At 45.1% G+C, this 22,613-nt stretch overlaps 1 protein-coding gene across 1 annotated transcript in view; it reads right to left on the bottom strand.

The window, feature by feature from the left end:
* Positions 1-11,429, bottom strand: part of celsr3 (cadherin, EGF LAG seven-pass G-type receptor 3) — a 171,490-nt gene extending 160,061 nt beyond the window's left edge. The window contains 2 exon segments of the mRNA XM_030056322.1: positions 5,591-10,423; positions 10,655-11,429. Of these exon segments, the coding sequence (XP_029912182.1) occupies positions 5,591-10,423; positions 10,655-11,429 (5,608 nt within the window).
* Positions 11,430-22,613: the final 11,184 nt, after the last annotated feature.

Raw genomic sequence — 22,613 nt, 5'->3', positions numbered from 1 at the left:
TGCACACTTATTCCTCCAATCCCTCATTCATTCATTCATTCATTTGCTCACTTCGATACACACACTCACTCTTTTCTTCACTAAATCACCGTCTCCCTCATTAACTTAGTTATTCACTCGTTCATTCATTCACTCACTCACTAAATTGCTTGTTCACCCTCACCTCCCTCTTTCACTCATTCATTCACTCACTCACTCACAGACTCCTTCCCTCGTTCGCTCACTCACTTATTCATTCCCTGACTCACTAACTCACTCCTTTCACTTATCAGTCTCTTACACACTCACTCACTCACTCTCTCACTCAGTTGCTTGCTCCTTCACTAAAACTCATTCGTTCACTCACTCGTTCATTTGCTCACACCCTCAGTCACTCTCTCATTTATTCACTCAATCATTCACTACCTCGCTCACTCACACTCAGAAACAGATCTTGCGTCATCAGTATGACATAAAAAAAAAAAAAAAAAAAAAAAGCAGTGTAAAAGCAGCGTAAATGGGGCACCGGGTCACACACACACACACACACACACACACACACACACACACACACACACACACACACACACACACACACACACACACACACACACACACACACGGCCTCTGTAAAAGCTTTATACCAGAATACAAACACAGCTCTAATGCACAGCGAGCGAACAACAAAAAAGCACCACCAGGCCTTCAAAGCAACAACACGCCTCATTTTTTCTTCTGATTTGGCTTCTGACGCTTTGATCAGTGCGGAGGAGCCAAGAGGCCTTTACAGAGCTTTTTGGAAAATGCCTTTTTCTTTTCTCTTCTTTTTCTGAGACACCCAAAGCTCAGAAATACAACAAAATAAAGGGTTTCATTCCAGAAATTGACCGAGATCCATTTCAGACATTTCAGACTATATGGCAAAATTCATCACACAGTTGTCAAAAGTGTTAAACCTTTCATAGGCGAAGGTCTTAGAGCGGCTAAATATAAATCATTTCACTTCGTAAGAGGAACCGCGTGTTCAACACATCACCGGAGGAAGTCCATTTATTTCCACTAGAGCTGAGCGGCTGATGTGCGGACGGCCGACAGGCTTGTCAGCCGAGAGAAGTTGGCCACGGCTGAACTTTTCACAGTTAACAGCTGTCGACAGCAAAATCTGATTCGCCCGCGTCCTCGTTTCCCCACCGATTTGATTTTTCGGCGACACTTTGCAACGCTCTTATTCCCAGCGCATGAACCCGCTTATTACAGTTTTTTTCAATCGCTTTACCTCCTCTGTCAACTCAGAAACCCTGGTATCAAAACAGTTAATCCATAGGCCTAATGAGAGGCACTGTTCCCAAAATAACACATTTTGTTTGCAAAAGGCTCTTACCATGACAAAACATTTCAAACATGCAGCAAAAGCACATTTTGTCACCGCCCAATACAACTTGCAGTCAGGTGAGTAAATCCAGCCACTCACTCACTTCATACTCAACACCAAAATGCAACACACCCTTTTCAGTCTGAGCAGGTTCCACTTTACTTTTTCCTGTGTGTATTGCAGTCATATTTTTGACAATTTCCATGGTTACATATTGTAAAGCAAGTAGCAAAAGCCAATATTTCCCTCAAACAACTCAACTTCTGCCCAAATGAGTAGATTCCTTCAGTCAGCTCTTCTGTACTGTAACACAGCTGACAGCAGAATACAAAATACAGCTGTCAGTTTGAACAAAGCTCTCCTGTGAGCTACACATTCAAATGTGAACTTACAGTAAAGAACTGCATCCAAACTCAGAAAGACTTTGAAGTGAAATTTTACTGTATTGACGGCAAAAACTGAAATACTGTAAGTCACATACAGTATTACACAGAAAAACTCAAAGGAGTTGAGAAAAAAAATACAGAAAACAATTTATAGGCCCCTTTTTTGTAGGTGCATACTGATTGATTGGTGAATGGTGATTGGTGGAAAGGGCAGTGATGCAGGTGCACTAGTGATTTCACAGTGATGCAGGTCATTTCTATCAGCTGTGAGCAGATGTTTTGCTTTTGACTACCATGGTGAAGTCAATGGATTTAGGGCCGTGTAAATGACACATGTGAGAAGTGTTGTGCAAAAGAGCCTGAAAAATGTGTGAATCTAATGAAAAGGTATGAACACATTTGCAACAGAAAACTTCTGCTGTGGTTTGGAGGTGAAGATGACGACAAAGTGGATCCCAGTTTCATTAGACTGGAAAAAGCGACGGAAAAAAACTGTAACCTATGGAAAGGCATTATTAAGAGCACAATATGACTGTGCGGGTGATTGATGAAATTCTCCCTGAGAAACTGTGTTTACAGCGCAACACAAGGCGAGTCAAGGAGGGGCTTTATTGTCACCTCAACCACATACAGTCCAGCGCACAGCAGAGACCAAACGGCATTCTCCTTGGGCCGCATGGTGCAACACAGACAAACAGCAGCACATTCAGTCAGGCAGTATGAACGTGGTGAACAGGAAGGTGAATACATACAACATGTTGAGGTAGACGTCTGTTAAGAATATTGAAAAACACTATACTAGAAGGACTACATGCTGTGTAAATGGCTTTACTGAAATGTACACAGTGATATTGTGCACTTATAATACTTTTCCATAGGTTACAGTTTCTCTCAATCGCTTACACACTAACTGAGCCCATTAGAGTTTTTTTTTTTTCTGAAAGCTTAAGCGCTAATGGCACTAGCTCTGAAGTCATTACTTTAACCTCGCATTTGCCAAGTGTGCAAAAACTGAATGCATGCTCTCTGCTTTACACTCAGTTTGTAATTTTAAACAGCCTTTTCTGCAAAAGTGTAAACATTCGTCCACGCTGCTGCACTATTTTGTCAATGGCCTCTCCACACTTTTAGGTAATGAGCTCACTTACATGCACAGCGGGAGCTCTATAAATAGGTCACAGGTAAACATTTGGTTTGGACAACAATGTTGGACAAGGAGTAAGAGGGGTGAGGGCTAGAGGGAGAAAGGAAAAGGAGGTGTTGAAAAAGAGTAGATGGAGGGTTTTTCACAATTGAGTGTTGCAGGAATTGTCTGCGTTTTGTGAGAGATGCATAATTATTTTGCTGGTGTGGTGTACGGTTTTGTGGTTAGTGTGTAGAGTTTTGCAAAAACTGCCTCTACTTTCAAAGATAGTGCCTTAGCAATCAGAAAAAAAAAACTGTAGTTAAAAATCCCAACCCAAACGCCATCTCCATCTCCCCAAAGACAGACACATTTCCCGAAACTACAAACACTATTCAACTGTTTTCACACATTTGTTGGACTTTTCCTGAAAAACTCTGCAGACAAATCCCTTCATTTAACAACGGCTGCACCATGTGTTCATTTAGAAAGCACTGACAAATGGAAAACAATGCTGCATGGTGGAAACACAATGGGTCAAAATCTGAAAAGTCTGAAAGTCAGGACGGTCGGCGGAGAGTCAGTTTCCACCGAATGGTTCACTAACAACCCAAAAATTCAGCAGCATCTTCCTCCCTGTATATTCTCTGCTCCTCGGCCCCACAGAGGAGGGTTTCAGCATGGTGTTGGAGGATCTGTGACTAAAACCCTTAACACCCGTGTTCACCTCCTCCAGGCCATGAAGAGGCTTGTTTATTACGGTTCAGGCTTCCAGAGGTGGATAAGGTATTCGAGGAGATTTCCCTTCTGCCTGAGATGCTGATGAGAATCTCTGGCCTCACAGGATGCTGATGCAGAATAAATATCATTTCTTTCCTTCCTGTACAAACTGTTTTCTTTGTATAATTATTTTACTGATCTCTATGATCTCTATCAGCTGCATATTTTTACAGTATGCTTACTATTTCTCTCAGTTTCAGTTTATTGGACTAAAGCACAAATTTGGAAAAAGTATACATGTATTATGTCTGTATATTGTAGTCATTATGTAAAGAGGTTGTTCCAAGGAAAAAACTAAACTCCATTATTCATTGCACTATGATTTTTTTTTATGATTTTGAATTGTTTTGAATTGATCTCACCAGTGTGTAATGGCTATTCTGTAGTGTGTGTGTGTGTGTGTGTGTGTGTGTGTGTGTGTGTGTGTGTGTGTGTGTGTGTGTGTGTGTGTGTGTGTTTTTGTGCAATGCCTGAAGGCAAAGTTTTACATGGAGGATTACATGGTTTTGAGGAGATTGGAAGGTTTTTGATTCTGACATGGGAGTTTGAAGTTTGTGGAGATGAGTGTGCAGTTTTGCATTTGTGTTTAGAGTTTTGGGAAGTGGAGAATAATTTCAAGAAACAAGCCGTGGCAATCAAAAAGTTGATACGCTGGAGTAAGGCCAATGTAAAGTCCTGTCAGTTTTTTATCGTGCAACATTTTGGCACTCATTGCTGCAGTGTTTCTGCACTGCACTTGCCACCTATCAAGAGGTCACCTGTCAATCAAACAGTGTGGGCGGGGCTGTGATGTATTTCTCCTTGGATCTTCTGTCGATGGACTTTTGAGTGTCTGTGGATCCACCATGGTTATTGCTGCTCATGATAGCTGCCCAGCTCCTCTGTTTTTTCAACAAACTGTTGCTGCTAGAATGGAGAACATACCGCTTCCTGTCCAATTTCTCCCTGGGAAAGAGCTACCAAACACCTCCTTGGTGCCCATCCCGCATTAATTGCAGTCTCTGGTGCCCATGCGAAGTCAAAAAGCACTAAAAACTGTGATTCATAGGGACCGGGAACCAGGAAATGCTTATAAATGTAAAAACTTTCATGTATTCACTTTAGGCTGAATTGTTTTACTGTGGTCTAACTCTTCACACACTTTTCTCTACTATCTCTGTCATTTATCACCAGGCTGTCTACACCTGTTTCTCACCCTACACCATGTATCACACATGCTATCCCTTTTCCTTTTCATCCTTCTCTCCTACGCACCTTTCACCTTTTACACACTTCAGAGCTCTGCTATTTCATCTGACATCAGTCTGTTTTTACCTCATATGCCTTTAAGCTGACTCAAACAGGTGTCGTAAGGGAACACATCTTTATCAGCATGTCGTTCTCTCGCAGTCTCCGAAAAACACAGACCCAATTCCACCCACCCTTCTCCGAAATGTGACTTATAAAGCAGATGTCTTTGATGCAAGTAACAAACCTAATTGTCTTGCTTTCGCTCATTCAATCAACCACTTTCTTTCACATTAGCTCACTCAGTCAATCAATTAAATGTGTTTCAAGGTGCTTCTGTGTTTGTCATCATTAGCATTTGCTCCACCGCAGATCACTTTCCATTAGCGCTTCCTAATGCCGTTGTCTTGTTTTTATCATGTACAGCTTTACTTTCTTCCCCTAAAAAAACACTCATTCTTCAAACTCATTCTTTCATGCACATAAAGCAAGAGAAAGAAAGATGGACAGGTAGAAGCAACACTTAATTAGAGCTCAAGCAAATGATATCCAGCTTTATCCCTCACACACACACATACACACAAACCTGTGGAGCCTCTTATCTTACAGTGTGTATTACAGCCACTGTGATATGAAGCTATCTCCAATGAAATCCTGATTAAACTGAATACACACAAAGACACATCCACCCTCCCTTCCACACCTCCCTTCATGGTCTCTTACCTGTGACGGTGATCAGCATGGGAGCCACCAGCGCCCTGTTGTTATCTAGTTTTCGGCTCAGTCGTATTTCTCCGCTGGTGTGATTCAGGAGCAGCAGGTGCAGCTCGTTTCCCCTGTCGATGGTGTAGTACAGCCGGTCTGACACATCAGGGTCATGGGCCGGCACTTTCCCAATTACTCCACTGGGGAAACTATTGGACCGATTTGACACAAAGTTATTGAAAATGATCTGGAAGTCCCGCAAAGTGGGCCGGTTGTCGTTCTGGTCAACCAGCCGGATCCGGACAGTGGCCCGGCTGACAAGAGGCGCTGAGGTGGCCTGCACCACGATGACGTACTCGTTGCGGGCCTCGTAATCAAGATCGATCAGCGAGGTGAGCTCTCCTGAGAAGATGTCCATCTGGAAGATCTCGGGGATATTCCCCTCCACGATCTGGTACATTATCTGGGCATTGGCACCCTCATCCGGGTCGGTGGCGGTAATCTGGGCCACCACAGAACCCACGGCACTGTTCTCCTTCACTAAAACCTCAAAGTCATCAGCAGGGAACACAGGGGCATTGTCATTCACATCTAGAACTGTCACCTGGATGTGGACTGGGGTTCGTTGAGGGGGTACGCCGCGGTCCACAGCATAAGCAGTGAGTTCGTAGAATGGTACGCTCTCCCGGTCCAAACGGCGGACGGTTCGGACAATGCCGGATGTGGGCTCTATTGTGAAATCCCCATCCCCATCCTCGCCATTTTGGAAGGTGTACTGGACGCGCCCATTGGCGTGTGCGTCCCGGTCTGTGGCAGAGATTTGGAGGACGCTGGTGAAGGGGGGAGCATCTTCACTCACCGTTCCTTGATATCTGGGACTTAGGAACTGAGGAGCGTTGTCATTCACATCATTCACATTCACCTCAACATACGTGGTGTCAGATTTCTGGGGTATGCCATTGTCTTTAGCTGTAATAGCCAAAGTGTAAGTCATCTGGTCCTCATAGTCTAGCTCCGCCTGGAGCGTTATGGCCCCTGTGGCGGGGTCAATGCGGAATTGTGGGATATTGTCCTCTAGGAAATATGTGATACGAGCGTTTTCACCCACATCGTCATCAGTGGCACTAATGACAACAACAGTACTTCCAGGCGGACGGTCCTCATTCACACTAACAGAATAGTGGGCGCTCTGGAACACGGGGCGGTGTGTGTTGGCATCTGTGATGTTAACATGAACCTGGCAAGTGTCGTGGAGCGTTCGGTCTGAAGCAGTGACCGTAAGAACATAGCGACGCTCCTGTTTGTAGTCCAACGGCAGGGCCAAAGAGAGCAGTCCAGCCCCTCCTGCCGTGCTGATGGCAAATCTGTTTCTGGTGTTCCCTCCTGTAATCTGATAGGTTACGGCACTATTGACGTCACGGTCCACGGCTGTGACGCTCACCACACTGGTGCCGACCGCCGCGTCCTCATTCAGACGGACAAAGTACTCCTTCTGGAGGAACTCAGGGCGGTTATCATTAACGTCCATCACAGTGATCGTAACGCTCGCTGTAGCCGAAAGAGGAGGCATTCCATAGTCCCTGGCCTCCACCCCAAAGAAATAGTGCTCCACCGACTCCCGGTCAAGAATGGAGCTCACTGTGACCCAGCCGGTGGCAGAGTTGATGACGAACGGTGTGTCAGAGCTGGTGCCAGTTAGCCGGTATTCCAACCGGGCGTTGTCACCAGAATCAGTATCAATGGCCTGAATGTGAAGGATGGAACTCCCAACTGGGGCGCTCTCGAGCACGGATGCCTGAAATGGCGTGGAGACAAAGATTGGTGGGTTATCATTGACATCTGTTATCTGCACACTGACAATGCCGGTGTTGTTGGAGAGCGGCGGCCGGCCATTGTCCTGTGCACGGACACGGAGAGTATATTCCCGTTCAGCCTCAAAGTCCAGTGGTGCCACAACCTGGATCTCCCCAGTCACGCTGTCAATGGAGAACTGTCCGCGGCTGTTACCGCTGATGATGTTGTAGTGAACAGCAGCGTTACTGTCCTTGTCTCTGTCTGTGGCGCTCACACGTAGGATCTCCGAGTGCGGCCTCACATCCTCTTTGACTGCCACCACGTAGCGTTTCTCACTGAACTGCGGCACATTGTCGTTCTCATCCAGGACAGTGATAAAGACTTTGACAGTGGCGGAGCGTGGGCCTGGTTCTTTCCCCTGGTCACTGGCCTCCACCTGGAGGGTGTAGTGCTCATTGGTTTCTCGGTCAACACCTCCACGGGTTGTAATGAGCCCAGAGCGCGGGTCAATCTCAAAGGCTGCTCGTGCCACTGCAGCTGTGTCACCAACGAACCGGTATCGGATATTGGCATTGGATGGGGAGTCTAAGTCTGTTGCTCTGAGCTGTAAGATAGGATACCCCTCCTCTACATTCTCTCTAATCGTTTCCCTGTACTCACTCTGCTCAAATACAGGAGAGTGGTCATTACGGTCTGAAACAGTGATGGCCACCATTGTGGTGCCAGAGAGGCGAGGGGAGCCATAATCAGTCGCCGTGACCCGGAAGTAATGCAGGTCCATGTGCTCTCGGTCTAGAATCTGAGTGGTGGTGATGAGGCCTGTTTCTGGATGGATAAAGAAGTAATCAGATGATCGACTGTTCATTAGCGGGGCCATGGTGTAGCTAACTCTGCCTGCTTCTCCTGCATCTGGGTCTGTGGCAGACATGGCCATGACGGAGGTGCTGGGCGGCTGGTTCTCAGCTACCTGCACCTGGTAGTTATACTGAGAGAAATGGGGATGCCGGTTGGCAGCGCGACGAGCACGAGGCCACGGCATCAAAACCTCCCTATCCCTTTCTTCCTGCAAGGTTTCACCATCCGCCACTATTATCAGTCGTTCCAGGCTCCTCTCTCCCCTTGAACTACGCCTCTCCTCCTCCCCCTCTTCTTTCTCATCCCCCTCTCCTCCCTCTTGGCTTTCATCTGCCTGGCTGTCTATCCTCCCTCCTCTCTTGCTCTGTGTGACGCTAGTCGTGCTACTGCCCCTCTCCTGACCCTTCCCTCCCTCTGCCTCGCTCCTCTCCACCTCTCCCTCTCTCTCGCTCAATACACTCGCCTCTGTCTGGCTCTCCTTTGTCATTCCCTCTTCCCTCTCCCACTCCTCCACCTCTTCTGCTCCTTCTCCCCCTGCCTCTTTCTCTCCCACCAGCAGCGCATCTCTGCTCTCTCTCTCCCCCTCCCCCACCTGTAATTTTCCTCCCCCAACAGCAGCAGCAACAGCAGAGGACCCCTCCAAGCCCTCTCCCCCTCTTACACCCTCCACCTCGGCCCCCATCTGCCGCCTATCTGACTGACTGACACCTTCGGGCTCTAGTGGCACTTGCTTACCGGATTTTAATTGCATATGTGTGAGCCCCCCTTGCTCAGCGACTGAGCAGTCGCTGTCAACGCACCCAGCATGGCCCAACTCTCCCGGTGCACTCTCCCATAGGCGCTGCTGCTGTGTCTGGCCATCCCATGACGATTCCCCCATTTCAGAATCGTAATTATATCCCTTTAACCCCTTGCTGCCTCCCTCTCCATTGTTGTTATTACTGTTGGTGTTGAATTTACTCCACAGAAACGCACGCGGGGAGTTGGAAGGGGTTTCCGCGGGAGGAGCTGTCCGCCGTGCGCTCGGTGCTGAAATCACGTCCTCTGCAGAGGGCAAGGAAACCAATAACAGCGGTGGACGTGACTCATCGGACTTCATGGTCAGGTTGATTTCCGAGAAAAAAGAGGGGTGGTTTGCTGTAATGTGATCAGGATGAGTAAGGAGACGGGGCTCGTTTTCTCTAGCGGAGCGCGCAGAGGCTGTTTTGAAACCGGGACGTGCAACGGGAAACTTGGCAGGCGTGAAAAAGCCTGAGTCACCGGCATGCTCTTGCTCTGGCTCAGAAGTTGCGTTTACGATTTCAGCAGATACACACAGAGATGCGGGGAGTTTTTCAGTCACTGTGTAATCTTCTGGCCGTGTTTGGGCGGGCGTAATGAGCAGTGGGCTTGGGTATTTTGATGCGATTTCAGAAGCGACGCCTTTGTTGGATAGAAAACATTGGCCAGGCGTCTGTGTGATGCTGCTGAGGGGAAATTGGATGTGGATGAGATTACTTGGTGCTATACGTCTCTCGGGGCCCATAAAGTCGGCTAAACATCCACCCCCCATTTCTATTCTGTGCGAACAGCCAAAATAACCACCGGGTGCCTCCCTGCTCTCTCCCCGGGTTTGAGCGCTCTGCCCCCTGTTTGCCGGTTCTGATTTCCCCTGCCGGAGCTCATTATCAGCCCTATGTTGGATTGGAAGAGTCGGAAAAGCCAAATCATTATCCGGATAATTAGTTAAATTAACGTTTTTGTTGCCGTGGCTCACCCCTCCTCCTCTTTCATCCTTTCCTCTCTTATTCTCCTCCCTTCTCCTCCCATCATCCGTAATTCTGGCATAATACCTACTCCCCCTTTCCTCACCATGAAAACGGGGCCCACAGCAACATCGGTGCGCCCTGGTACCGGGGTTAAACCCTTCCGGTGCAGTCCTGTGCGATCCCCCCGCTGGCACCTCGGGGGTGAGGAAGGTGCCGGACAAGAGAGGCTGGCGAGGCCCCTTTTCCTCCTCCTCCTGCTGCCTGCTCCTAATGCGCCCAGTCAAACAGCTATCATCACCCCCCTCTCTGCTGCTGCTGGGATCGATAACATTGTGCCTGCCCAAATGAGAACAATTACCATCCCTCCTGTCCTCACCGGCTGGATCCTCATCAGCATCCAAAACGCTGCTGTTGCTCCTGCAACCTAGATGAGACTGAATGTAATCAGTGTGACCTGTTTGGGGGGAGTGGCAGTTAAAAATAAAATAAATGTCCGAATCTGATGACTGAGAACAGAGGCTTAAATAGGTATTAATATTACAGGCTTGTATGTGGCGTAAATCGTATCCAGAATGGGGGTGATAGCAATATGAGAAGCCAGATGGCAAGGGGCCAGGTGAGAAGTCTTTCAGTGGGGAGAGATGCTGGTCGGCGGGGCTAGTCCCGTGGAGAGACCGGTGCGTACGAGAGCACAGTGCAAGAGAGGGCCCTTTCACCTCCAGAGGCCTCTCCCACACCTCTTCTCCTCTCCTCCCTGCACTTCCGGGTCCCCCGTGCAGGCCAGAGGCGAGCACAAAGGCTGTGGCGGCGCCACGCTCGGCGAGGTGTGGTCTCAAAACCGGCGACCGCTGCGCGCACGCTCTAGTCCTTTGTACCAACCGCTTTTTGCCGTTTTGAACCGGCGAGGAGGAGAAAACAGGTGAAGCGGGAAGTGAAACAACGCCCTTCCACCTCCCCTCTCTTTCCCCTCCTTCTCCTCCACCGACGCCGTCAGAGCTGCTCCTAATACCTGGGCGGGGAGGAGGAGAAGGAGGAGGGCCGTCTGCGCTCCTCCAAAACGGCCCGACTCCTTCCAGACTCTCCCCCCATGTTCCCCTCTCTCCATCCCGACGACATCCTCCCTGCGCCCCGCGGTCCCGAACCCGCAGCCCTCCTCCGAGCTGCGCTCTCGGGCATTCCTCAGTCTGTATCCGCTCTACGGTCCACCTGCTTAGGGGTAGATCCCAACTGCTACTCGCCGACTCCCCCGGTTCCCCGCGCTGCTCTGGCTGCTGCTGCCGCTGCTGCTGCTGGCTCACTTTACCGGCGTCTCGGTAGCAGCGGCCCGGGGTCCATCGGGAGGAATCCCCTCTTGTCGCTACCGTCCCCGGTGTGAGGGCGAACAAAGGGCCGAGGAGAAGCAGGTGGAGTACCAGAGGCGAGAGCAGGAGCGGGGTGAAGCCCGGTAGCGGTGCAGCCATTTAGTCTCTTCCTTTCTCTTTCTCTCCCCTCCTTTCTCCCTCTTCCACCCGTTCCTGTTCTCTCTTTCTCTCCTGTGTGCGTCTTTCCTTCTGCCTTCTCTTCCTTTCCTTTCTCTCCCTCGCTCCAGGCTAGGTGGCCAATTCCAGGACCGCCGGCACCGCCCGACACCTTCCCCCAGGCTCCCCCGTCTCTCCGTCGGCCTGGAGAGTTGGCATCTACCCGCTGTGGTCCGTGGAGCTGGAGGTCTGCGCGTTAGGAGCGGCGCGGCGGCGGCAGCATCTCTCCTCCCGTTCATTCACATCCAACATGGCTCACACTCTCACACACTGACTGACTGACTGGCTGGCTCACACGCTAGCCTTCCCCCTCGTCTGTGTGTGTATGTGTGTGTGTGGGTGCGTGAGTGTATGTGTGTGTGTTTGACTCTCTCTCTCTCTCTCTCTGTCCCTTCCCTCTCTCACTCTGTCCTCTCTCTCTAGCAGCGGCGGCGCAGCCCGGTGGTACTATCCAACCCGCCTCCACACCCCCTTACACGCGCGCACGCGCGCACGCACACACATACACAGATATACACGCACACATTTTCTCTCCTGGTCCCCTCTCTCTTTCCACCCCTCCCCCCATAGCTTGCTTGCTCTGGCTCAGCGCCTCTCTCTCTCTCTCTCTCTCTCTCTCTCTCTCTCTCTCTCTCTCTCTCTCTCTCTCTCTCTCTCTCTCTCATAATGGTTTGCTCCGGTGCGCAGGGCTGTTACACAGCACCCGCGGCAGCCATATCCACAACTGGAATAGGAGGGGGAAATAGCCTGTATTTTACACAATCACACTGTCATCACCGTATCATCCAAAGAATCACAAAATTATCATTTTAACAAATAACCGTGCAGCTTTACCACCCGTGACGCCCAGATAGGGGCCACCGCTGCCGCTGATTCCTAGAAATATGACATAAAAACGAGAAACAGCTCTCAAATATATGATAATAAAATCAAACAAAACCTCAGTGCTATTTGCTTTGGCTGTAAGATCTCACTTCATAGTGCGCTCCTCTAATCCCTATCAACTTCCCATCCATTTGCACCCCCATTTTCTCATTAAGGAGGATGGATTTCCACATTCAGTGTTGTGACAATCCAGGCTAGAGCCTATTCCACAGGGGTGATGTAAGCCCTGTACGGTCAGGGTGAAAGTGACGTCATCCTCTTGTCTTAACATCGATGAGTTATTTTTTTTATCACCCATCCACACACACTCATGAAAAATCCTTGTAATATTAGATAACATTCGTGTATGAAGCGTGGCGCTCAATTTTAAGTTTAAATTGACCTCACTGCACTTGAGATTTTTTTTCTTAATTAAGGTGTCATTATAATATTCATATCGTAAGTTAGGGTATACATTTGTTGTTGTACAGTAGCCTGCCCTTCTCAAATTTATTATAAGATTACTGTGGTTCATTTTAGTAGTAAGGGCGCGCACACGCAATCCGGCAATCTTCCCAATTTAACACCAATTTGCGCATGGCTAAATGGGCAGATCCATTTCCTGATACTTGTTGAATAAATCGCATTATGCAAATAAATGTCTCTCCCCTTCCCTCTCCGATTCAATACCAATTTCTGACGCTGGCTGGGTGGTGCGCTTTTTCTAATGACACGGCTAAAATGGAATATGATTTCTTCCCGTGGCTGAGGGAGGAGATACACTAGGCGTGTCAGTCGGGGACGCCGCGCATCGCTGCTCGGATGTGGAGAGGCTGAGGACTATCCAATCTGTGTCCTGTGCAGCGTGACCGAACGTGCGCGCGCACGTGAGCGATGCGCGTGCGGGTGTGCCTCTACATCCCTCTGTGTGCTTGCTTTTTCTCTGACTCTCCGATGGTGCGTGTGTGTGCGCGCGCGCGCGCGCACGTATGTTCTTGTGTCTCTATCTTGTGAGGACCAAATGTCTTCACAAAGATGTCATAAAAACTAGGAAATCCTATGAAGTGAGGACATTTTGCAGGTTGTCACATTTTATTTATTTAGGGTTTGGGTTGTTAGAATTAAGATTAGGATTAGGATAAGGTTGAGGTCTCAAACTTGGTTCTGATTAAAGTTGATGTAAGGTTAGAGTTTGAATTTGAGTTTGAAAAATTAAAATTCATTTACGCTTTGGTTTCACACTGGGGGGAAAAATCAGTGTTACAGTCAAATCCCATTTTTCCTAAAACAAGTAGAAAAAACCTTCAGGGTGTGTTGAGATAATCCCACTTGTTTCCTGAATTTTCTTGAATCAAATGTCATTTTCTTGATCCCAGTGGGATGATCTGCCTTATTCTGCCCTGTTTCAACATAATTAGACTTGTTCCCAGAAAAAAAATCATGAAACATAAGAGAGAAAGTTTGTAACGTTGAATGATTTGTTAAGATGGGGATTTTTCAGTGCGGGGTTCAAACTGTGTTAAAACAGGGATTCAGATTGGGGTCAGGTGTGTGCAGGTCCTCACAAGTGTAGTAGTACGCTGATACGTGTGTGTGTGTGTGTGTGTGTGTGTGTGTGTGTGTGTGTGTGTGTGTGTTTGGATGTCTGCCTGCCTATTGCCGAGCTGGAAGCAGCATTGGAGCGCAGCCACAGCGCTGTGGATGCTGAAAAAATCATCTTTTCCTTCCTAAATAAGATTAAATGCACAAAAGAAAACTGCTCTCTCTCTCTCTCTCTCTCTCTCTCTCTCTCTCTCTCTCTCTCTCTCTCTCTCTCTCTCTCTCTCTCTCTCTCTCTCTCTCTCTCTCTCTCTGTTATACCGGGAGTCGCTGCCCTTTTCCAACGTGGCTCAGACGCCCTCGCGCTCCTCGGTGTGATTATACTGTGGAATGTAGGTTATTGTGGCGCGAGCCGGTGCCGTTAACGGGATTTGGCACGGATGCATGTCGGAAGAGCGCGAGGCCAGGGGAGAGGGGGATGACGAGGCAGGGCTTTAAAGCAGTGCGATCAGTGTCATTGTTATTACTCTGTGCTCCGCTTCAGTAACACTAATAATATTAACAATGCGGTAAGAAGAAGAAGAAGAAGAAGAAGAAGAAGAAGAAGAAGAAGAAGAAGAAGGAGAAGGAGGAGGAGGAGGTGGTGATGGTGGTGAAGAAGATTAAGAAGAACAGAGTAAAGAAGAATAGAGTGGATAGGATTGAATAGAATAGAATAGAATAGAATAGAATAGAATAGAATAGAATAGAAGGCATTATTGTCCAGCCAATTAAGCCAGGAAAACTGGTCTCACAAATAAAACATCACAACACAAAAATAACAAAAACACCAAAACATGTAATGTGTTATATACAATCTACATTTTTAAAAATGTAGATTGTAAATGTAAACAGTTATTTGTATAATTATCATTATACAAATAACTGTTTTTGTTATTACACCTTCTAAATATGAAAGTTAAGATGAATTTTATATATATCTATATATATCTATATCTATATCTATATCTATATCTATATCTATATATAGATATAGATATAGATATATACACATAGATAGATAGATAGATAGATATAGATATAGATAGATAGATAGATAGATAGATAGATAGATAGATAGATAGATAGATAGATAGATAGATATGAACTTGAACCCCCATGGAAATTTCCCCACTGTGGGACTGATAAAGGAATATCTTATCAACAGACTTTAGATAGGGAATGACAAAAAAAAGTTTGGTTTGTTTGTTTGTTTGTTTGTTTGCTTGCTGAAGGTGGATTTATTCCCTTAACTTTGATTTTGCAAAGCAAAAGGATGACAAGAACTTAAGACATCAAAGCTGTTTGGTTTCCAGGCGAGCTGACTGACTCTTCCTGGCTTTTGAAGTAGGAAATACGAAGCATCTGTTAAATATGAAGATGTGAAAGCAATGAGACAAATTACTAAAGCCAGGAAACCTCTTAAACACTTATTTCCCCTTAAAGTTCCCCCTTAAGTAGCTTCAAAGTTCGATTTTTTTTTTCTTCCATAATTCATGCCAGTGTCTTGTATCTGCTGGTTGCTGCACTTCACTTAAGCTACATCGTCCTTAAATCTTGAGTGAAAGATTCAAACCCAAGATGTCATTATTTTATATTTGCACTGTCACATCAAATAGAAAATGTCTATATATCTTGTGCATCATGTTATACACATTTCTGTGTAATTCAGCAGGGCAAATTTGGTATATTTGGTTGCAGAGGTTAAGTAAAGTGATAGGATTTATTTTATGAATTGAGTAATGAGTCAAAAGCACTTGATCACTTCACTGGGCAACAATCCCAACGCTGAATGTGACACACACAACATGAATAAAACATCTCCAGGCAATGTTGGGGATTACACAGCATATTTCACGTTTAACATGAAACACACTCCCAGTGCACATCGCAGAACATGAAGACTAGATTAATCCTCATACGCCCTTGAAAGTCTTTGAGATATTAATAGCCCCCCCCTTCCAGTCCATCAGGGGCCAATAAAACCCAGACAGCAGCCAATCCACCGGGGCAAATTCCTGGTATATGAAGTCACTCTGGTTCCTCTCGTGGAAGATGGAGAGTTAATTACGTCGAATAGGAAGTCTAATACCACGAGAACGTAAAACATGATGAGTCCCCGTGTCGCCCAGAAACCTGTTGAGATATAAATACAGCCACAGACTAACATAAAATATCATTATTCCCCACTAAAGTTCCTGGATCTTGTTCACATTCTTGAGGAGCGGCAGCCAGTTATTGATCGATAAAAACCAAAATAAAGACCCTGGAGGAGCACGTAGTTCTGGAAGATGGGCAGGGCTAATCAATTATTGATTATAGGGACCTTGAGAAAGAACAGAAAAACCTGAAGAATCCACCTTAAACTTCTTCAAATGCACGTGCAGTCCCATCAATTTCACATGCAATGCACCAGCAGGGTGTAATCCACAGAATCAAATCAAGACCCACATGTCTTGATTGTGATTCAGATTGGCAGATTACATTATACAGAACATGAAATATTGTTGAATCCCCAGTTTTCCCCTTGAATATTCTTGAGATGTAAATAGCTCTGCCAAGTCAAATACAAATCTGACACAAATTGATCGGGGATAAACTCCATGAGCAGATAAATAAATAAGCAACAGGAATTTTCATTTTTGTTAAAGCTGAGGAAATAACACTGCGAAATGAGATTTTTTTTTTTTTTTTTTTTTTGGTGCAGTCAGGATGTGTAAATTCATGTCCATCAGGCTTCTCACTCTGAGCGACTGGTCAGGCTAATTAGGCAGAGTGGGAAGGCTAATAGATGAGTGAGTGCTGAGTGACAGCAAAGAGGGAATGCTGTGCCACTTGGAGCTGTTTTATAACGGATCACAGAGGCTGGACAGGCGATACACATTGAATGAAACCGACTGACTGACAGATACAACGGCACCCAGTGGGGTGCCAGCTTCAGAGAGAAAGAGAGAGAGAGGGAGAGAGAGGGAGAAGAAGGAAGTAAAGAGAGGGATGTGAAGCCCCTTTTTCCCACAAAACCCTTTCAAATCATTGTGTAAACCTTCCTTGCAGCAGGAGAGGATCCCCAGGTTCACACTGTTACAGATCATCTGTTAAAAAAAAAAAAAAAAAAAAAAAAATCATGTAGAAATTTTTTAACCCACCTGTTATCTTTGGGGTCAGTTTGAACCTATTCAATGTTGAACACCTCCAAATACATGATTAACATCCTTTTTGCTTCATATTTAATGACTTAAGTGTGTGAACATGAAATTAACATAATATGGTTTCAATGTCCTGGACACATTTGGGATGTATCTGTTTCTTTGGTGTCATTTTGACCGCATAAAATGTATAAGAAATGTCAAAATTACATATTTTGCATTTTTTTTTTAGTTGTTTTGGATGACACTGAAGAGCAATAAGATGCCTTTTATAATCTTCAAAAAACGTTCCTCTGCTTTAGGGCCCTCACCTTACATGACCACACCTGTAGTCGTGTGAAAACCTCTGATAGTCAGTGTGACATTTGGGAGGGACAAACAATATTCCCACATAAACTTTGATGTATAGAGGGGGTCGGGTGAGGGAAGTTATGTTTTATTTAAAGGGCACATAAAAGACACATAAAGACACATTTAAAGACACACAAAGCATCTGACAATCTGAAGGTAAAGGAAGGGTTAAGCTCAGCATTTGAAAACTTGCTCATTTTGTCAGTTTCCAAACGTTCACCTCTCCTGATCCAACCAAATGTTGCCGTCACCAAGCCTCAGAATGAAATGCACTCCCTCAAAGTCTCGTGCTACGTCAAGTTTTTGTAGGCTTGAATCTTATGGCTGTGGTTTACATTCACATCACCAGGCGAATGTCACCAAATCCCGAGGTGGGAAACTGACAAATCAGCTTTTGTGGCTGGTATTTAGAGATGACACCGGCATGGAAACATATTTCTGGGTGAAGCTGAATGTGTGACAGAGCGATAGAAGGCTGTAGAAATAATGACTGTAGGTAGACTGAGGAAAGAGAGGAAGGAAGATGAAAGAGTAAGGGAGAGAGAGAGAGAAGGATGGAGGGGAGAGGGTATTGAAGGAAAAGAAGTAAAAGGCTGGAATAGAAAGATGCAGAGAGGGAAGTTGGGAGAGGAAAGCAAGGACAGAATAAAAAATGTGGGAAATGCGAGATTCAAGATTCAAGATTAACCTCAGGAAGACTGAGGCTGATTAAGAAGACAGCAAAAGGACGAGCAAAGCTGTTGTTCAGATAAAATACAAAAAAAAAAAAAAAAAAAAAAAAAACTGCAGAAATGTCTGAGACAGTGAGGTGGAATTTGTCATATAGTGCAGATCACAGTCAGTTCATCAACAGCGACCCAACAGCCATTAAATTCAGGGCAAAATCAATACATTCGGCTATGTAATGATCTAATTCTGCACTATCAAATTCACATTTACAGCTTTTACCTGATAAAAATGAGGAGAAAGTGAGTGTCAATCAAAAAAGTTGATGAAGATAATCTATATGATTGCAGTTTAATTTATGTGTAAATGTGTAAATATCCTAATGTGGCCTTCACCGCTCACACCATCGCAGAAAAACCAGAGGATAGTCCTTATCGGGACTCTGCTAACTTGTGACGAGCGTTTCTCATTATTTTTGACATTTGATTGATGGGATGAACCAATTAATTTACCAATTAAGCATAAATAAATAAATAATAGACTAATCAACCATGCAAAATAGTCATTAGTTGGAGCTTTACAGATATTTATACACATGAAACCAATATAACCACAAGTGTTACATAAGCCAGGCAGGATTTGCAGGTTCAGGCCTATTTCCGCACACCACTGGCCCATAAAGTGAGAGAGCCGAGCGCTGAGGCAATGTGGGTCAGCAGCCTGCAGAGGAGAGTCCGAAAGAAAAAATCCTCGCTCTGATCCTCTCACCCTGTCATCTGTCATCTGTCCCTGATGCTCAGAGCGTCATGGGAGCGCTGTAATTTGCTTTATTGGTGTGCTCGTTTTCCGTCAACCTGCCTCGTCCTCTTCTCCTTACGTTAGCGATTTCCTGTGTTTCCCAGATTGCCTTTTGACAACGCCCAGAGGAACAGGTGTGAGCCTTCTGCCGTCGGCTGTGGGTTATGTTTACAAATGCAGGCGGAGGGAAAAACAGCGATAGCAGAGCAGGTTTTTTTGTATGATGGATTTCTCCCTGATTGTGCAGTGTTTGTTCAGAGTGGTGGCTTTAGTAAGAGGCCACTCTCTTTGATTGTCAGGGACTCACAGAGAAAAAAAACATACATTGTTGTTGGTTAAGATTGATGAAACATTTTTTTACTATCAAATCACATTGTAGTTGCTGAAAACAACACGTCATTACCTACGCTTGGCTAATTATCTGCGAGATTGAGAAAAATACTCCAAGGTATGCAGCCAATTGCTACTTTTAATCATGTGAAAATGTTTTAGGGTGGATTATTCCTTTAACAGGATTGGTCAGCACCACGGACAGCGCCCTGTCATAACAACTTTTCAAATGTGCCTCTTGCAAATAAAAATTCATTATTTGTATGTGCATCGTTTCCAGATTGTTGCCAGTCTGTCTTACGTACAGCTAATTTATTGTGGACTTTTTTTAGTTTTAACTTCAGGACTTGATAAAATTTCATTTGGAGATGGGTTGCACAAATGCAATTCCTTGAAAAGCAAAAGTTTAGCCCATAGTATGGTGCACGTGATATTAGCATTACCACACAAAAAAAAAAAGAGCTTCCTGACCTCGCAATGCAATTATTTTGTGATTCAGTATGCAGCGCGTAATTCCACTCAGCATCGAGCCAATTCAAATGAGAAAATCTTATTCCTCGTCTGGTCGAGGTAATGTGGGTCAGGAACAGCTGGATCCTGCTGCTGATCCACTCTGCTGCCGTCTGCTCTGCAATAAATGAATGGCTGCATTTATGCACACATGAACAGAATATATAATGTTGTCTAATCAGGAAAAAGTGCAGACTCCATGTGGGCTTCGTCTCCTCCCTCTCTCTCTCTCTCTCTCTCTCTCTGGGCAGCATCAAACTGACCAACATGTGTCGGTCACATTTAGAGGCTGCTGACTGGCTTACTTTTCAAATGTGTTGCCTTTTGATAGAATCCATTACATAACAAGTCGGTGACACACGCTTGTTTTGACAGTGTTGCCAAGTGCTCTGAGAGCTCCAGAAATAAAAAAAAAAAAAGCATAATGAGCATCACAGACATGAACTGCATGCAATTTAAATTGTGTTTGCATTTGGCAGAGGGCAAATATGCTAATGCTGCGTTCATGTCATATTGCAAAAAGCAGTGCAGGATGACATGTTATTACTACAACATGAAGCCTGTTCAAGTGTGTAACCCACTGGTACGTCCACATGCAAAATAACTTTTATGTCTGAATTTAAAGGTAGAATGCGCAGGATTTGTTATTGTGGTTTGTAAACACAACATTTAAAGTTGGCCCCTCCTGGCCCAGCTAACCGGCAATTATAATTTAATTTTGTCCCTGTTTTATTCTGTTTTATTTCCCTGTTTTATTTCTGTTTTAATCCCTGTTTTATTCTGTTTTTATTCCCAGTTTTATTCTGTTTTAATCCCTGTTTTATTCTGTTTTAATCCCTGTTTTATTCTATTTTTTGCTATTTGTATTGTAATTCTGTATTGTTTTTATGGTTGTTGTACATTCGGCATCATTGTAAATGAGGGCTTGCTCTCAATGATTCCCCGAATCCAAATAAAGGTTGAATGAATAATTAAAAGATTTTGTTGGCGATTGTCCTCCGCCGGCACCTCCCTGTCCAACAGAAAACAGACCAAGTCCACGTCGCTCTTCATCCTCCTCCTCTCCCTCAGCGCTCGCCAGGGGTTGAAAGCCAACGCCAGATTCACTCACAAGCTTTATCCACTTGTTGTTTCGCCGCGCTAGATTTCCCTTTTCCATAACTGTTTTTCGTAGTTTCCTATTGGGTGTCATGCTATCGATCTGGCACTTCGCTGCGCTGTGATTGGCTGGGAGCTACACACCCGCTGCCCAAAGGCCAACGCCCAGAAGAGTCTTTGTAGACACACACACCAACACACACTGCTAGTGGCTCAAAGTGATAATTGAGAGGGATTATTTTTGTGTGAGTCTATACACTGTTTCTTAGGGAAAATCCTGCTCATTCTGCCTTTAAACTCAAACATGCAGACAAATGATACCAAACTGCAGCAGATTTTCACTCACTTTCCCAACTCCGGTTGACTTTGGACAGCTGACTCTGGTGTCTTTTGCTGCCATATTTACCATCTGTGTTGAAAACCCGTCTGCTGTTCGTGACATTAAGCGGAAATATCAGAGTCCACATGAATTTCCATGTCGAGCGCAAACAAGGATGTCTGTTCCAAGTCAGCAGGTCATATTTACAGTAGATTTGATATGATATGCAGACAGCACGAGAACATGTTTGAGCAACCCAGTAAACTCATTTTATCCATTACAGCGGATAAGGATGGGCTGCAGTCCAGTTGTCCATTTGTCGATCCCACACAAACTCTCAGACTGTGCTGACTGGCTTTCTTCATGGGGATGCATCATTACCCCATTACAGTTTCTAAATTGCAAAGTTGGTAGAAGGAGGCACAGCAACATTCATTTATTCACTGGGTTTTAGGGAAACTCAGAGGAACGATGCATATTTCCCTCTGTTCAAATCTAGACTCAAAACTCATCTGTTTAAAACTGCATACTCTCTGTAATTGCGCTGTTTTCCATTGTATTTTAGTTCGTTTTTTACGTGTGCTTTATTGCTTGTTTCATCTTTTGTAAAGTGTCCTTGAGTGTTTTTGAAAGGCACTTATAAATAAAATGTATTATTATTATTATTATTATCTAATCACCGCTTTTGCACTTTTCGCAAGATTGCAATTACACTTACAAAAAGCTTTATAAAAGATCTAAAATGAAATGAATACACTTTGTATACATCATGCCAATAACTTTAAATAAAGTAAAAGAAAAAGAAAAAAAATGAAAACACAGCATCGCATAGTGTATACCATAAATGCCCACCCACACAAGTGTAAGTCATAAAGCACTCAAAAGTACACACATACACATGGATGCACACCCATACACACACACTCATAACACATGCAGGTATACGCAGATCCTATCATTAACAAACAAAGAGTATAGACTCCTGATATGGCTTAGAGTTTCCATTAGACATGAAAGATAAAGGCGAAAATAAGCAACAAACAATTATAAAAAGTATTCATAAAAAGCCTTGAACTTGAAAACAGATCCGGCTTAACCTAATTAAGTCCTCATGGAAAGTATTGATTTGGTAAGAGCAGTGATGTCAGGGCTCTTTTAAGCTGCTGTGGAGACAAATTCAAGAAACATAAAGGCAGGAATTTCCATATTTTGGACCCACTGATGTGATTTCGACAAAACTTGCCGCTGCATTCCTGCATTCAAAATCACCCCATCTGGCTCAAGTGAGCACTGCAGCTTCAGCGCATAATAAAGAGGTGGAATATTTGGGACTGATTGGCAAATACACGCACTTCATTACTGATGAGGAATGACTCCCAGCTGCCTTGTTTCATACAGGCTCCAGTTTGTTTATCAAAACATGTTGCATTGTTATATACCTTGACAAAGCCAAAACCAGGGTCTGTT

This window comes from Myripristis murdjan, chromosome 7 (assembly GCF_902150065.1).
Source record: "Myripristis murdjan chromosome 7, fMyrMur1.1, whole genome shotgun sequence".
Lineage (NCBI taxonomy): Eukaryota > Metazoa > Chordata > Actinopteri > Holocentriformes > Holocentridae > Myripristis > Myripristis murdjan.
Note: the sequence above shows the minus strand (reverse complement) of the source record. Positions and strands in the feature narration are given on the sequence as shown.